This window comes from Phalaenopsis equestris, unplaced genomic scaffold (genome assembly GCF_001263595.1).
Source record: "Phalaenopsis equestris unplaced genomic scaffold, ASM126359v1 Scaffold000592, whole genome shotgun sequence".
NCBI classification, from domain to species: domain Eukaryota; kingdom Viridiplantae; phylum Streptophyta; class Magnoliopsida; order Asparagales; family Orchidaceae; genus Phalaenopsis; species Phalaenopsis equestris.
The window spans coordinates 161,717-179,547 of NW_018165032.1; the positions used below are offsets into that span (position 1 = coordinate 161,717).

The following is a 17,831-nucleotide window of genomic DNA, read 5'->3' on the forward strand; positions in this document are numbered from 1 at the left end:
TCTGGAAAGGCAATATAAAAAATCTATCGAGTTACCTTAGCACGTAGCAGGTAATTAGGGTTGTAAACGAGCCGAGCTTGAGCGAGCTCAGGCTTGGCTCGTGATCGGCTCGTTTAAAATAGCTCATGTTCAAAATCGGCTTGTGTTTGAAATCATCTCGTGAACAGTGTGTTCCTGTTCGACTCGATTTAAATATTCGTATTCGTGTTCGGCTCGAAATTGACTCGTTAAACTAAAATTGAGAAAAATAGATGTAAAGTGTGAGATTAGAACCTGGATCAAATCTATACAAAAAATGACACTAACCACAATAATATATATAGTATATTACTATATAAGTAATACATAATTTCTTTATTTCAAGCTAAAAGGAGACAAATATGATTGAAAAAAAGGTTTGTTTGTGCTCTGCTCATTTATAATTTGAGCTTAAAAATTTGTTCGTGTTCGGCTCGTTAGACTTAACGAACGAGCCAAACACGAGCTGCTTAACGAGCCGAACACGAGCTGTTCACGAACAACGAGCCAAATTGACAGCCCTACACGTAATCATAAGCTTAATTTGTAAAATTAGGGCTAGAAAATATTTTATGACAGTGTCTATGTCCTAACCTCTTAGGATAGTTTAGAAAATATATTTAGTAAAATTTAGTCTAATAATATTTTATAAAGTATTGCCATTAGAGGAATTCATAGATGAAACTATTACATACCTATGATGTAATCTTAAGAAATACATATCTATAGGATAATAATTCTAAGTATTTTAGAAAGGGATTATAGGAAGCTAGAAAGATGTCGTAGATTGGTGGTGGGGGTTTTATTTATTCATTTATTTATTTAAGGTCTATTTCACAATTGAAGAGTCTATAAGCAATAATAAGCAAATAAAAAATTTGATCAACATATGCTAAAATTATAATGTTCTCTATATGTGGAAAACTATCTATAGCATGACATTTTAGTCTTTTCAAAGAAGTAAAGAAAAAGGGAAGAAAGGTACTAAGAAGAGCAGCAAGTAGTAGGCATTAGAAGGGAAAAAAGGGGGGCATGTTACATACCACATGATTTTAAGGGATTTACTTATCTAACTTCTAAAGTTTGATATTTATATTTATGATACCTTGGTGATATAAACCAATGCATAATAAGGTGTACTTGACTTTAAAAAAACAAGTGAAAGTGATATTTTGATGTGAGGAAAAAGATTTTAGTGATTTGAATGCAAATATTGAAGTCCCAAAAGATGGTCAATATTTATGTTATTTTGTCTGTGCATTGTGAAAGTGTGAGGTAAATACCAAATTATTGACTACTAATCCCTGTCTTTCATTAATGAAGGATGGTTATTCAAAATACTCATTTTCACAATGAAACTTTAGAGAAGTTTCAATAAACTTTTAGCAAATGCACTAATAAATACAGGCAAGACTGGTGCCACAATACACTTCGGTGGTTTGGAATTCCATGCAAAAGCTATTATGGTTGATGTCACACTTGTCAACGACATGTATCCTCGGGGTGTCTCGTTCTATGACCATACCTTCATTTCGTGCACACCAGCCCGTGCATGGACCGAGATTTGCTGCTTCTATTGTTGTCAAAGCTACTCGAAAGGGGGTCTCATTCTTTGAGAGATTGACTCCTGCTAAAGCCCCATCTATGCAGAAAAATATCATTGGGCAGAAGATTTTTCTAACACATATCAATGCTTTTATTCCATTCACTGAGCCTTTTGCACCTGGAAGACATGATGTTGAAGCTTCCTTATCTAGAGAAAAGCTGACTCGAAGGCAAAAAAGGAAGAAGGCTGAGTTGCAAGCTCAACATTTTTTATAGGAGCAACCCAATATTTCAGAATCTTTGATGCCAGAAGCGAATGTTCTCACATACAATCAATTTGAAAATTTGAAATGGGTTAAATTGAATAACTTTACCGGTGATAAAAAAACAGTTTTTTTCAAATCAACCATGGCAGCCTCTTTTTGAGGAAAAAAAAAACATGAAACCTTGTCTGCTCGAGTGCACAAAGTTCTAAAATTTGTAATGGATAGGGTCTAATGAAAAAGAAGTGAGGAAGACCTATTATAACTGGGGAAACAAAAATCCAACTAAGAGATTATCATAAATTATTATTAGAAATTAGCTCAGACATGCCTCACTTAGTGAGCATCAAAGGGAAACACCCAAATAAAGTGTCTAAAAATCTGCCACTGAAAGGCCATGATGAAAGGAAAAACAAATATGGAACTCCATGATAAAAAAAATTATAATGAGGAAAGAAAAGATGTGTTATATGGTGCGCACTTCTAGAGATAAGCCATCCATCAAGAATGGGTTCTTAAAGTAGAGATCTCGACTTAATGAATGTCGCGGTGGTCAGCACGTTGGAGAATACTCCAAGAATCTCATTGTTAATCAAATTCCGATAAAGAAACCAATCTAAATCGAAGTCCTCTAATTGAGAAATTGTTTATCCCATACTTTGAACTAGACGTTCATTGGAAGTGTCAATAAAAAATGAGAGTGCAATAAGAAGATGATAATAATGAAGACACCATTGAAGCATAGGTGATTTATGTCAATGACCAACCTAATACTCACTCCTATTAGTTTAGGCAACAAACAATTCAATCCACTATCTAGTTAAAAAGATAAGAACATGTTAATTTTTCATTAAAAGATGAGCTAATATAAGAACAAGGAGATGATGAAGAGCATAATCTAATTGATAATGTTACTTTTGCCAGAGAACAAAAATAGATGCAGTGCTTGATTAAGGTAAATCAAAAATTTCTTACCTAAACAACAAGATTAATGAGATGATGGTCCAAATGAATACTATGATGGGAATATTGCAAAAAAATATTGTAGCAAGCACAATCTTGTCATGCTTGCCAATAATCACACATCCAGCGGTGCTATTAGTAATTCAATAGATAGGCATATCAAGTATATGGTGCCTCCTCAACATGTTCTAAATGAGGATGAAAATGTAATAATTGCTCAGTAAGAAAGTATCATAAATGAAAACATCAGGGTTGTTATAGCCTCAAAACAGGTTGAGAAACTAGTGGGTGAAGCCCGACCTTATCCAGTCAAATATGATTAAGTTTCATATACAAAGGTCTTTTCAATACTAATGTTTCATACTTTCAATAGTAATGGTAATTCTAGGTAGCATTTGGCCAGTTGAAAGCGTCATGCGGTAACACTAGGGGCATAGATGCATTGCTATTCCTCTTATTCATTATTAGTCTAACAAGAATTATTTTTGAGTGGTATGCAAAGTTGCTTAGCAATTTATTTAAAAAATTCACATAGCTCAAAAAAATATTTATTAAAAGATTTGTTTGCGCTATAGAGAAGAATACTATTACTGATCTCGCTCTGAAGAAAAGAAGAAGGGTGAGTCGATGACAAAGTATATCATGTGTTGATGTAACCTAGTGCCATTTTATGCCCATTTGCATACATAACACCCCATTTCTATTTATTTACATATCTAACACCTAAATTTATATTATTTTTTATAATTATACCATCTAAATATAATTTAAAAATAATAAATTTAAAATTTAAAATACATAAAAATTAATATAAAAAGATATAAATAAATATAATTATATTATTATTTAATTATTTCAAGTCAAACGAGCAGAACACGAGCTGTTCGCAAACGAAGAGTTTTTTTGATAGCCCTAGCTTCTATCAACACATTTCAAGATTTATTTGAGAGGGTTGCAGAATTTGAGAAGCTGAACTTTGTAAAGTTTGAAAGTTATTTCAAGAAGGTCAAAAGAAATAAAGTTGCAAACTCTAGAAAAAGAAAAAGTCGTACACTTTTTTCAACTTGGATAAAGGAAGGTGGGAAACTTTTAATATTGAAAAGGGAAAGCAACCAATGGAGAAATCAATCAAGCAACTCTAATCCTCAATAAAAATTATTTTTGGGAGAAAATGATAAGCTAAAGACGACTTATGGAGGAAAGTGTCAAAATCAAAGGGCAAGTGCTAAAGAGTGAGTATACCCATCTCTTAAAGACAATGAATAAAAAATAATCTTTTGAAAGAGAGTGGCAAAACTATTTTATCAAGCTGTCAAAGGTGGGCTTGACTTGCTAGAATGTAAAGAATCAGATCAAACTAGCTAGCAATCCAAATTACTGGCCACTCTATTGACGATTGTTATATCTTTAAAATTTGGCTTGAAAGAAAATACATAAATGAGAAATTTAAATTGTCAGACAATGTTCTAATTCGCTTGAAAAGAGAGTCAACAAATATGGTTATGTTCTCTTAAGTTCCATCAACTAAAGAAAATATAAAAGATAGATCACATCAAGATGAAGAATGAGAGACTGTGGTCTCAAAGAAAATAATGAAAATATTGAAGCAGTTGAGGAGAGTTCCTAATATAAAGTGGAAATCAACTCTAAAACTGGTATTCAAGTTAAAAGAAAGACCGATGTAGGACACATCAATTGCTTTGTCAACTCAAAGGTAGTTTAATCATGTAGCTCATCTCGCATAAGATGTGATCTATAGAATGTTCGTAAAAAAAAAATCAACTAGAAAGAAAAAAGAAAACTAAGAAGAGGACTGTGAGGCAAAATATTATTAATAATTTGGAGGAGTATCATAAACCCATAAGAAAACTTATCAGACTTATAGAGTTCATGCAGAGATTCAATATTATTAATTCAAATGAAAATGATGAGGAAGAAACATTCCCTGTGAAAACTTGTTTAGTCATACCAGTGACATCAGACATTTCCAGAACTTCACCTCAAATCTCTATGTTGTCTAAGTTTTGTTTGTTGGCCTTACAATCAAATGATAGTTTAGAAGATTTGTTTTTTCTTGAAGAAAGTGAGGCCTTATCATAGATTAAGGGCAGAATGGCAAAAAAAACTTCTATAAAAAGCACATCAAAGTTCTGAATCAAATGAGGTGGTTAGAGTTCAATTGAGAAATAGTAGAGTATAGCCTTCATCACCAAAAAATGGTCCAATAGATAAAGATAAAGGAAAATATATTATGCTTAACAAAGAAGTTTATTTTTAAAAAACTGATAAAGAAATCAACTTTGAATAGAACCATTGACTATAACATTTTGTCAGAGCTAGGTGTTCAAGTTGGGGTCACTAAACAATAAGCCGAATACTTCGAGAAGATTTGGAAACCAAATGACCCATGAGCATCAAGTGATGATAACAAATGCATAACTAAAAATATTGAATTTATCCAATGAAAGAATTCTAGAAAGGCGGCATGTTATGCAATAATAGAAAATGGAATTGATATCATAGATGAAGAGAAAGAAGATCCATATGAAGTCAACTTTATTTGCAATCAAGATGTTGATGTCTAGAATGCTCCAGAATAAATGGAAGATGGTGGGAAAAGAACTACAATGGATGAGATGAAGTAAATCTATGAATTCAGTGACTACTTTTTCTGGTCATATGTTGAAATGCTTGGCTTACAACTTGATGTAGTATTCAAAAGCTAGCCATAAATCTAGATGCAACACCTATCAAGCAGTGTCGCGAAGAATGAGGCATAAAATTAAAAAATAGGTGATTGTTGAAACCAAGAAGCTAATTGAAGTAGGTTTTATACAAAAAGAGAAATATACTGACTGAATAACCAATATTCCACATGTGCAAAAGAAAAATGGCCAAAATCATGTTTGTATTACTTTTCGAGATCTTAATAAGGTGCGTCCAAAAGATAACTTTCCACTCCCTGTGACAAAATTGCTTGTGGATAACACTTCAAATTATGATATGTTCTCCCTAATGGATGAATCATCAAAATATAATTATATCAAAATGGCACCTAAGGAAGAAAAACCTACATCATTCAGGATGTTGATCTGTATCTACTAGTATACAAGCATGCTTTTTGGATTGAAGAACATGTTAGCAACATAAAAGAGAGCTATGACTTGTTTATTTAATGACTAGATTCATCAGAAGATGGAATGCTATGTAGATGATCTCCTCATCAAAAGTAATTATTGTCAAGATCATTTTGAAGATTTGAGAAATATCTTTGAATGAATAGGACAATTTTATCTCAAAATGATCTCTCATATGTGTTTTTTGGGGTATCCTCGAGACAATTTCTTGGGTATATTTATATGTTATAGAAGAATTGAGATTGATCCCGATAAAATCAAAGTGACTGTTGAGATGCCTCCTCTGAGAAATATTTGTCAGCTTCGTTCTTTACAATGACAACATATGTTCATTTAACGTTTCATAGGTCAAATAGGTGTTAGCCTTATTCCAAATTGATGAACAAGAATGGTCCTTTTAAATGGAATGCTAAATTTTAATAAGCATACAATTGTATTAAGAAATATTCCTATGCACATTAATTCTTTCAGCACAGATCCCACGTAAGCCTCCCATTCTATATACATTCATATTAGAAGAATCTCTTGGAGCACTGTTGGCCCAACATCATGAAGCAGGTAAGGAAAATGCTCTTTATTATATTATTTGAAGGCTTATAGAGGTTGAAATAAGATACTCTAGAATTGAGAAACATTGATTGGTGTTGATTTTTCTTGCTCAAAAGCTTCACCTTTATATGTTGTCTCGTAAAAGTACCCTCATCTCAAGGATCAATCTGTTGAAGTTTTTGAAGACAAGACCAGCGTTGACTTGTTTCTTAGCTTAGCGGGTGGTTCTGCTCTTTTAATTGATATCACATATGTTTCTCAAAAAGTAGTGAAATGACAATTTTTAGTAGACTTTCTTGCCGCTCATCCCATTATTGATGATTCTTCATTCAATGATTATTTGTCTGATGAACATGTTCTAATCATGGAAAAGAAGAAGAGGTTACTAATTTAAAAATTATATTCTGATAGAGCATTTTCTATCAAGCCTAGCTAATCTCCAGATTTTCTAAAAGCATGAGCCGACATTAGTCTTATCTTTGTGATAACAGAGGGAGGCATAATGAGGTATTCATATGGCTTAACTGAACTGCAAACCAATAACGAAGCTCTAAAAGCTAGCCTTGAGATGGCTATCACATTAAATGTGAAAGAAAAAAATCATATTTTTGGCAATTCACAACTTATCATAAATAAAGTGTTGGGCATTTATATGATAAAGAAGCTTGAATTAACTTTTTATTACAAGAGAGATATTATGCTTATGAAACAAATCCCACAAGTCACATTAACCCAAGTGTCTTGATCTTGAAATAATAAAGCTACTGTTTAGCCAAAATAGCTAAAGACATGGCCAAAAAAATTTTTGAGCTGGTTTTGATTGATGTCCATACGCAGAGAGTTGACCTGATAGACTTACAATCCCCACAAGAAGAGGAGTCATGAAGTTCAAGCAAGCAAGATACAACTTCTATTATTCCTCACACTCACAAGTAGATTCTCAAAATCAACCTGAAGCATTCATGGTAGAGGAACGAGTTGATTGAAGACAAACCTTCATTGACTACTTCAAAGAAGGAAAATTATCCACGAATAAATGGATAACCTCACAAATCAAGAAGAGAGGCCTACGATTCATCTTTGTTAAGGAAACCCTATACTTTAGATCATTTGATCAAATATGGCTATGATGTATGAGAATTGATGAACCCAACAAAGTTGTAGTTGAAGTTAATGAAGGACTTTGTGGTGCATACCGGTCAGACCCCAAAATGACAATGAAGATTAAAAGAATGGGTTATTGCTGGCCATGAATTGTGAAATATTGTGTTGATCATGCAAGGAAATACCATGACTACCAAATTCATGGTGATATAATACACCAGCCCCCTAATTCATCATATTCTACCATAGAAGCAACTTGGTCATTTGAATGTTGGTGTATGGATGTAATTTGGTTGATCAATCCACCATCATCAAGAGGATACTACTTCATTTTTGCTGTAACAGACTACTTCTCAATGTTTGTTGAAGCTATCACATTCAAAAAAGTTATTGTTGAGCAAGTGATAAATTTCATCACAAAGTGGGTTGAAGCACTCACACCATCGTATAAAGATTTGGTATGCCGTGTTGTTTTATTTTAAAAAAAGACCCAGCTTTTAAAAGCGTGAAGATATATAGATTTGCTGATAGACACAAAATTGATTAGGGATACTCTTCAGGATATAAACCACATGCATATAGCTTACCAAAAGCTTTTAATAAGACACTGATTAAACTGCTCAAGAAGATCCTCACTATAAACAAACGTGCATGATATAAGAAGATGATGGAAGCATTGTGAGCTTATCATACAAATTACAAAATATCAATTAAAGATACTCCTTATTCCTTGGTGTTTGGAGCTAAAATAGTATTGTTGCCTGAAGTTGAGTTGTCATCACTTCGAGTAGCTGTCCAATATAATCTTACCCATGTGCAAAATGCTGTCCTGTGAATGGAAGAGTTAGACACGTTGGATGGAATGAGACTCAAAGCTCAAAGAACCTTGAAATCTACAGAACAAAAATGAATCAAGCTCTTGAGCATAAGGTGCGTCCTCGGACATTCCAGAAAGGGGAAGTTGTCTTGATGTTGAGTAAGCCAATTCATCATAAAAAAAATTAGTGGTAAGTTCATACCAGATTAGGAAGGCACATATGTTATTGAGGTGTAGTAGAGAGAGCCTATCAGGGTGCCTTCCTAATTAGAAAGTTTAAGTTAACAAATCGCTCCACATGACTTATATCTTAAAAAGTTTAAGTTAGCAAACACAAATAAACTTCAAATAAGAAAGTTTTAAATATTTAAATCTCTTATGATGGTCGTGTTAATTAAAAATCTCAACTAGAGTTTAAAATCAAGAATTCTAAAATAACCAACCAAATAAAACTAATCATATAAAAAAGATTTAAAACAAACCCTCTTCACACTCTATAACAGTTTGTTGAGGGTGAAAAAATTTTAATTGACATCAACACAAAAAGAGCGAATGTCACATCAATTGTATCACTATATTCACACTCAAATTAATTTCATGATACTAGAGACATGACCTTAGTTCTCTATCTGCATGGTTTTGCCGCCAAATGACAACTAAATAATGGTTAGGATCAGAATCCTCTGACCGAATGATTTCGGTCAAATGACAACCTATACGTTCACCAACAGTGTTTTGCCCTTTCAGTTATGAAACATAAGGGTGTATCTGATTAATACAAAAATTTTAATTAGCTAAGGTCGATTCAAATTTTTCTCTTTAGAAAAGGCATACACCCCAAATCTATAAGGGTCCCTTGGACGACGTAATCCATGATTGCTGACAAGAATTCTTCTGTCAGGGTGAGTCAATAACCTCCTCTAACTAGATTGGGGACCGTGACAAGTCGGGATGACGAAACCATGAGATCTTGTTCAGGTCCATCCTATTTCCCCCACCATCCACTTTAAGCTCAAAGTGATAGATTTTACAATTTAAATTGTATGTTTGTTATTACTATATGTTAAATATTTAACTCTAAATGACTAGCCTTCATGAAAAATTGCTCTGTCTGCATGGTTTTTCCACTAAATGACACACCTAAATAGTGGTTACGACTATAGCTCTTTGACCAAATGGTTTCTGCCAAATGACACGTCGTACGTTCACCAACAATTTTTTGCCCTTTGAGTTATAAATAATAAAGGTACATATGATCAACACAAAGCCTTCTATTAGCTAAGGATGCCTTAAATCTGTCTCTTTAAAAAAAACATACACCCCAATTCTATAAGGATCTCCTGGACGACACAATCTATAGTTGCTGATAAGGATTCTTCTGTTAGGTTTAGTCAACAACTCACTCTAACTAAGCATATCGGGGAACATGACAACCCTAGACGATAAAACCATGAAATCTTGATTGGTTTCATCATCATCATCATCCCCCCCCCCCCCCCCTTTGGTTGTCATCATCAATACCCCCCCCCCCCCCCCCCCCCTCATCATTCACTTAAGCTTCAAGTGATAGGTTTTACAAATTAAATTGTATGTAATTGTATGTATGATGCTACAATGTGTTAAATATTTAACTCTAAATGACTAGCCTTAATTGAAAGTGCTTTTCTATTATCATAAGGGGTGGTTAACCTTTGGGGCTTGAGCCTATATGAAATTTGAACCCTAAATTAAGAAGTCCTCGCAAAATGAGGGTGAAATTATTGGGTAGTGTCTTACCTACAATCCAATGTGCCTCTAAAAATTTTGACCCTTAATGCTCTCTCCAAAAAAAAAAGCAGAGTCCAGGGTGGTCAAAATTTTCAAATTCCTCAAACCCCTCCCCCCAACACACACGCGCACACAAAAACACACACAAAACAACATACTTAAGCCAAAAGGAGGAATTAAATAGAATGAAATTTTTAAATACTAATATCTTAATTTACAAAGTCATGCACAAAATTATATTACATGTTATTTAAGAATATCATCATATGCACTCTAATGGTGGCATACCAAGTTAAAATAAAACATGATATATCAAGAAAGTCATCATCTAAGTTCAAATGATTATGAATGTCTCAATTTTACCAAAATTAGTCATAAGAAATGATAAGTAAACTTAATGAAAAACATTGAGACAATAATTCAGTAATCTACGGAATAAATTTAACCACATGCACACGCATCACATATGGAAGAAGTTGAACTGGAGATATCTTATTTAAAACCAAAACTCTAAACCAACATGATAAAATAAATTACATAATCTAAGACAGAGTACATATTATGAATTTTCAAAGATAAATAATATTTTTGGAGATTTCGACATAAGCTGAGTTATTTTCTTATGAATGATATAGATATAGAGGGAAACATCATGAAAGCGAGCACAAAAATTATTGTAGTTAAGAATATTAAAGGTTTCACCTAGTAACATCACTAGAGAACAAATGCTCTCTCAAAATAAAAAGATAGAAGACTCCACTACAAACCCACTAGTCGTTAAGATAGATTACTAAATGCTTCATTCTAAAAATACTCCAAAAATTAAAAGTAAAAAAAAAAATCCTTACCACAGCTAATGATGAAATTGTAAACTTTTTAATTGACAAAAAATACATAATTGACTTTTAAATATTAAACATTGATAAAACCATGGGAAGAACTATACATTTTTCATACATTATCGACAAATTTTCATCATATGTCATGAATCTCGAGGTATTTTCGAGGGAAGAATTGTTCAAACTCAAATTAAAAATCGCCCAAAGCTCCAATTTCAGCAAACATATAATAAAACTGACCGATTAGACAAGACATGCTTATTGACGCCAAAATTGATTAAATCCAAGTCAAATTAAACCCATATCAAGTCATTATACAACATTTATAAGCTTTGCGTGGCTGATTAGAATGTCCTATGGATTCCAAATCTAAAAACCTTATAGTCAAATCGAGTATATTGATGAGAGAAATCCAACAAGTCAAAGATCACTCGATTTAAAGTCATTAAGACACTAAAATGTCCATAAAATGCATCCAATCATGAGAATCTCTCTAGGTTGTCCAATAGATAGGTCCAGATTCTTTCCTTAGTTACAAGGTAGGCAACTCCTAGACTCTATAAAGAGAGTCCTACCCCCTCCATGAATGGAGGGGAAGCACAGAGAAAAAGAGCTAGAGTTGGACCGAGAGGAGTTGAATTTCAGTGTTGTTTTAAACTAAAGATTAGAGGAACGCTTCACATTCCTGCAATCATTGACCACCATTGATCACTACTCGTCAGTCACCTCCGATCACCACTTGCCGCTCACCATCAAACATTGTCAACCTCCCCCTACTCGTTGCAATGTAGCCCCTTGAGTCTTGAAATACGCTGTGGACTAAAGATTGTGCAAAGTAATGACCAACAAGGCAAGTAAAGAAGCAGCCTACGAAGCAGCACATTGTCCTAAACATGGGGTAACAATGCACCTCGCATATGGTGTAACAGAATATTCCTAATATGGACTCTTGAATAATGTTATATCAAGGATCCGATAATAAATCCCTACAACAACTGCTTATAACTATCATACTTGAAATACGATGGCTTTCTCCAAACTCTTGCAGCTCTCTCCTTGTAGCTCTTTACTAGGACCTACATGACCAACTATGACTTATGTAGTCCACAGCTCATGCAGTTTTTAGCTCTAACCTCTATGGCCTATGAATGTTATTGTATCTCAATAGTATGGCCTATATGATCAACTACGATCAATATTATCCATAACATATGCAGCTCCCAACTCTAGTCTGTGCGACCTATGGAAGTATTGTAGCTTATCACTACAACCTATGTAAACGACCACATATGTGGTCCACAACTCATTCAGCTCTCAACTCTGGCTCCATGGTGTACAGATGTTATTGTGATTCGCCACTATGACCCATGTGGCCAAATATGACCTATATGGTCTATAACTCATGTAACTCTCAATTCCAGCCTTTATGGAATATGAATGTTATTGTGACCATTACGACCTAAGTGACCAAATATGACATACATGGTTTACAGTTCCCAACTATAGCCTGTATAGCCTACAGACATTATTGTGGCCCATCATAATGGCCTACACCACCAACTACGACTATGTGGTTCACAACTCATGCAACTCTCAATTCTGGCCTCTGTGGCATAAGGATGATATTATATCTCACAACTAAAGCTTACATGACCAACTATGGCCCGCATGGTCCACAAATCACACAACTGCTAACTCCGACCTTTGTGACCTACAAACATTATTGCAGTTCAACATAATGTTTCTGTGTGACCAACTATGACATATATGGCCCACAACTCATTCAACTCCCAACTCTGGCCTCTATTGCCTATTAACGTCATTGTGGCTCACCACAACGACCAACGTGACCAACTACGACTTCGTGGTTAACAACTCCTGATTTCAGCCTCTATAGTGTACAGATGACACTACAACTCACCACTATAGTCTACATTACCAACTATGGCCTACATGATCCATAGCTCATGTAATTCCCAACTTTGACTTCTATGGCCTACAAACGTTATTGCTTCTTGCCACTATGACCTATATGATAAACTATGCCTTACGTGGTCCACAGCTCATGCAGCTTCCAACTTCAGCCTCTATGACATATGGACATTATCAAAACTTACCACAACAACCTATATGAAAAACTACGATCTACATGGTCCATAACTGATTTAGCTCCTAACTCCGACCTTTGTGTCCTACATACGTTATTGTGGCTCACCACTATAGTCGAAGTGGTCTACAGTTCATGCTGCTTCCAACTCCAACCTATATGGCCTACGGACATTATTGTGGCTCACCATTACAACCTACACAACCAAATACGACCTACATGGTGTAAAACTTATATAGCTCCTAACTCTGGTCAATGTGACCTACAAACATTACTGTGGTTCACCACTATGACTTACGAGGCCGACTACAGTCTATGTGGTCCACAACTCATGCAGTTCCCAACTATGGCCTCTGAGGTCTACAAATACTACTACAAATCACCACTACGACCTACATGACAAACTATAACCTATATGGTTCATAGCTCATTTAGCTCATAACTCTGGCCTTTGTGACATATGGACATTATTGTGACTCACCACTATGACCTACGTGACCAACTACAACATATATGATCCACTGTTCATGTAGCTCCCTACTTTGGCCTGTATGGCCTACTAACATTATTAAGGTTCACCATAATGACCTACATGGTCCAAAACTCAGGCAACTCACAACTCTAGTCTCTGTAGCGTACAAACATTATTGCAGCTCACATCTACGGTCTATGTGACTAATAAACATGTAGCTTTCAATTTCGATCTGTGTGACCTACAAACATTATTACAACTCACCACTATTATCATAACTCACAACTACGACCTATATGACCAAATACAGCTTACGTAGCTCACAGTTCCTGCAACTCCCAACTATGACTCATGTGGCCAACCTACGAACCTGAAGCAATCATATACAACCTATATCATAGCCAAATATTACTAAGGCTTTCAGCTACGCCCTTTATGACAAACTGACACTACAACCATTATCTACAAAATTCATGATGGGCTACAACCTTAATAGCAATCGACTATGACTATCGCAACACGTTAAATCTATTATTGTTGAACTATCATTATACATTAATATTATAATTCAGTCTTCTCTAATTCAAGAGGAGAGTGACTTTATATACTTATAAATATATAGGAAATTATTTCAACTGGGTTAGGTCATATGATTTTTTCTCTTTTCAGAAATTTCTACATAAAAAATTGAGGTGTCTTCCTTCGCTTCTCTTTTATCTGTATTGGATCATCATCCAAGCTAAGATGCTAGCAAAATTATTATTCTACCACTACAATATTAAGGCACACAACAAATTTAAATCTACTATTTTTATAGAAATGATCAATTTAACAACTACCATTTTTCATGATTTCTAAATTAAAGCAACCAAATATCCCTAGTTCTTTAGTAAATCCCCTCTTGGAGAACCTAAAAATGTCATTACCCAATTCTCATAGAGTGATATTTACAACTCAAAATTGTACGGCCAGTCAACATATACAAACCAAATAAAATAATATATTACAAAAAAAAAAATATTAAATTTTTTTAAAAAAAAAAAAAAAAAAAAAAAAAAAAAGAAATGAAAACTCTGCCCATTCTGCTATATCTTGCAAGGAATATTATCACCTAAATTTTTGTCCAGCATAATATCCTCAACCCTTTGCAGACTCAGAAACCCAAACCTAAATTTTTGTAACTAAATGGGCTTACATATTTGATGAAGTATTTTCATGGTATAAAATGAGCTTTACATATTTGGCACTTAGATTCCATCTTCCAAAGTATATAGAGGAACCTGCCAATTCTTTGTGTTCTTTTTGGGATCATCTGTAAGGCTGAGATCGCCTTCAAACTCTTTAAATGTCTTGATGAAGGTTTTAGCACCACCCAGGACCAATCTCTCTACCATGAAGAGCTGGTAATTGTTTTCTATTACTGGATCCAAAATGCTACTGAAATTTGATGAGCCCATTACCTTGTACCTGCACTTTTTTTTTTTTTGGAAATACAAATCACACAAAATAAACATTTGATCAGTTAGTTATGTCAGATTTTAGATAGTGTATTTATAATGTTCAAGCAACAGTCGAGAAAAAAATTGATAACATTTTTATGATGATTTAAAGCACAACCAGCACTAGCTTTTTCCAAAATATCTTGAATTTATATTGAATGTGTTACCTTTTTTCTTAACTAAACATTTTGAGACATCCATACATTTATCCATATTATCTTGATTCAAGTACTTTAATGTAAAATTTTTCAGCAGCAATTTTATCTAGGGACATTTACAAACATATCACCCAATTCCAATGTATTTACATGTGTAAGACCTAAACTTTGTTTTTTATATTTGTACACTTTGCTTTTTATATTTGTACCACCCAAATCTTACATATAACATCAAAAATACCATCATCTATCTACATAAAGTTAGAACCCACCCAAATCTTACATATAACATCAAAAATACCATAATCTATGTATGTAAAATTTGAAGTCTAGGCGTTATACAAGTAAATACATAAGAATTGAGTGCTATGGATGTAAACCTTCCTTTCATCTATCTGCATTTCTTATCCTATATTTTAGATATCCAATCCATACAAATTTATTTTTATCAAAGCAAGGGGGGGTACAAATTTATTTTTATCAAAGCAAGGGGGCTGTTTGGTAGCATACTTTTAATAGGATGTAGCCATGAATATAATTTACTTCCAATCAAACACCAAAAAAATAAAAATTAAAACCAATGCTCTGTTAAATGAAAATTTTTCACGTTCTGTCTCTTTCGCAACGTAAATACAGATTTAATAAACTCGATTGAGAGCCGTCGCTTGCGAGGTTCGTCTCCATCGACATAGCAATCGGATTTACTAGATTTTATAAATCCTATTTAACGAAAATCCATATTGCAGCCAAAAATGGCCCAACTGTTGTTTTTGTTTCCCTATTTCTGATTCAGTGCAATTCAAGCCTGTTTCGCAAAGGCGAGATTTTCTTTCTTAAAAGGCCATTTATTTGTAGCGCAAAGAGAAACTCTGCATTTGAGGATATCATCAATTCATCCTATGTACCTATATTGAACCTTGTTAACATGCCCAAACGAGAAATTTACTCCTACTGTGAGGTGATTTTGCTGAATATGACAAAAAAAGCTTTCAATTATTGATCAACAAAAATAATTCAAGGTAGCCGATTGATTCATAAAAATAATCAGTGATCAGTAAGATTAGAATTCATATAAATCAATACATATCTTGGTGTTTCTCTCTTGTCCCTTCTACCAAAACAAGGATCCTTCCAACCCCTCTAATTTACACCTTATTATATTTCATAAAATTTTAACATTAATATATAACATTTATAATTAAATTGATTATTAATGATTCCCAAATAAACCCGTCTTATTTCCTTCTCTTGCACAACCCAGATTCGAAATTTCTAATCCTTCGAATTAATATTTTTGAAATCCCTGATTTCATTCATAACATTGCTATTAACACAAAAGTATTCAATAAATATAATTATCTTTAGTAGAAATTATCAAGACTTACCTGTGATACCTCATCAACAAATTTTCATCATCCGGCACGAATCTCGACACGAATCTTGAGACAATATCTTGAGTAAGAAACATTCAAACTTCAATTAAGAGTAATTCAGAGCTCCGATTTCAACAAACTTATAGTCAAACTGAACGCCTCGATTCAGACGGACCCAACAATATAAAAACTAGTCCAATCCGAGTCAGATCAAGCCCGGATCAAATCATTAAACCACTTATGGAGGATTTCCGGACACATTTGGAAGGTCAAATGGATGTCGAATCTTGCGATTACATAGTTAAATCGAGCATCTCGATAAGAAGAATCCAACGAGCCCAAGGTTGCTCAATTTCGACATCGTAAAGGCACTCAAATGTCCATCAAATGACATCCGATCAAGGGAAGCTCTCTGGACCGTCCGATCAAAATGGTTCATATTCCTGCATTAATGACACCCAGAACACTATAAATAGAGCCCCACCCCTCGCATGAGGAGGGAGGCTTGAAAGAGAACTTACCAACGCCGACCTCCGTCAACCACCGCCAATCTTCGTCGACCACCGCCGACCTTCGTCGACCACCGCCGACCACCGTCTACCACCGCCGATCACCGTCTACCACCGCCGATCACCGTGAATCATATACCACTGTCGATAATCGTCGCCCACCGTTGACCGGACACCGTCAGGCGACGCTGTAATCTAAAAATCTAGTAACCATTTCCCTTCTATGAGACAAGGGGTCGCTGTAATCATCAACATATAGTGGATTCTTATAATTGGACCAGCCCCCGTGGTTTTTTTCCTTTACGGGTTTTTCACATAAAAACTTCTAGTGTCATCACTGGTTGTTTCACTTTTCATCTGAGTGTGTGTTGTATCACGTGCAACGCTAAAACGATAATTCAAAGACGATAATCCATTCCTCTCCCGCCGTGAATTTTCTAGCACGCATCAACCTGTTAATGGGGTCAACTCACCCCTGCTTCCTGATTTCAATTAGCATAAAAAATTATTTTAACACTTAATTATACATTCAATTATATATATATTAATAAAAAATTGTAATAAGTGTAAAATAATAATAATAATAATAATAATAATAATAATAATAATAATAATAATATATTTTGAAGGGCATGACAGTTCTAGCGTAACCGTTGAGACTGTTCTACAATTAAGAGATTAAAGTTTTATTAAATCATAATCAAACCAAAC

The 17,831-nt window shown here is 34.2% G+C and overlaps 1 protein-coding gene across 2 annotated transcripts in view; it reads right to left on the reverse strand.

The window, feature by feature from the left end:
- Positions 1-14,640: 14,640 nt before the first annotated feature.
- Positions 14,641-17,831, reverse strand: part of LOC110029541 — a 47,920-nt gene continuing 44,729 nt past the window's right edge. Inside the window, exon 6 of one of the 2 annotated variants that reach the window (XM_020731876.1) lies at positions 14,641-15,048. In XM_020731876.1, coding sequence (XP_020587535.1) covers positions 14,829-15,048 — 220 coding nt within the window. In that variant the 3' untranslated portion in view covers positions 14,641-14,828. Of the gene's footprint in view, positions 15,054-17,831 lie in introns of both variants that reach the window. The other variant, XM_020731877.1, reaches the window with a different exon arrangement.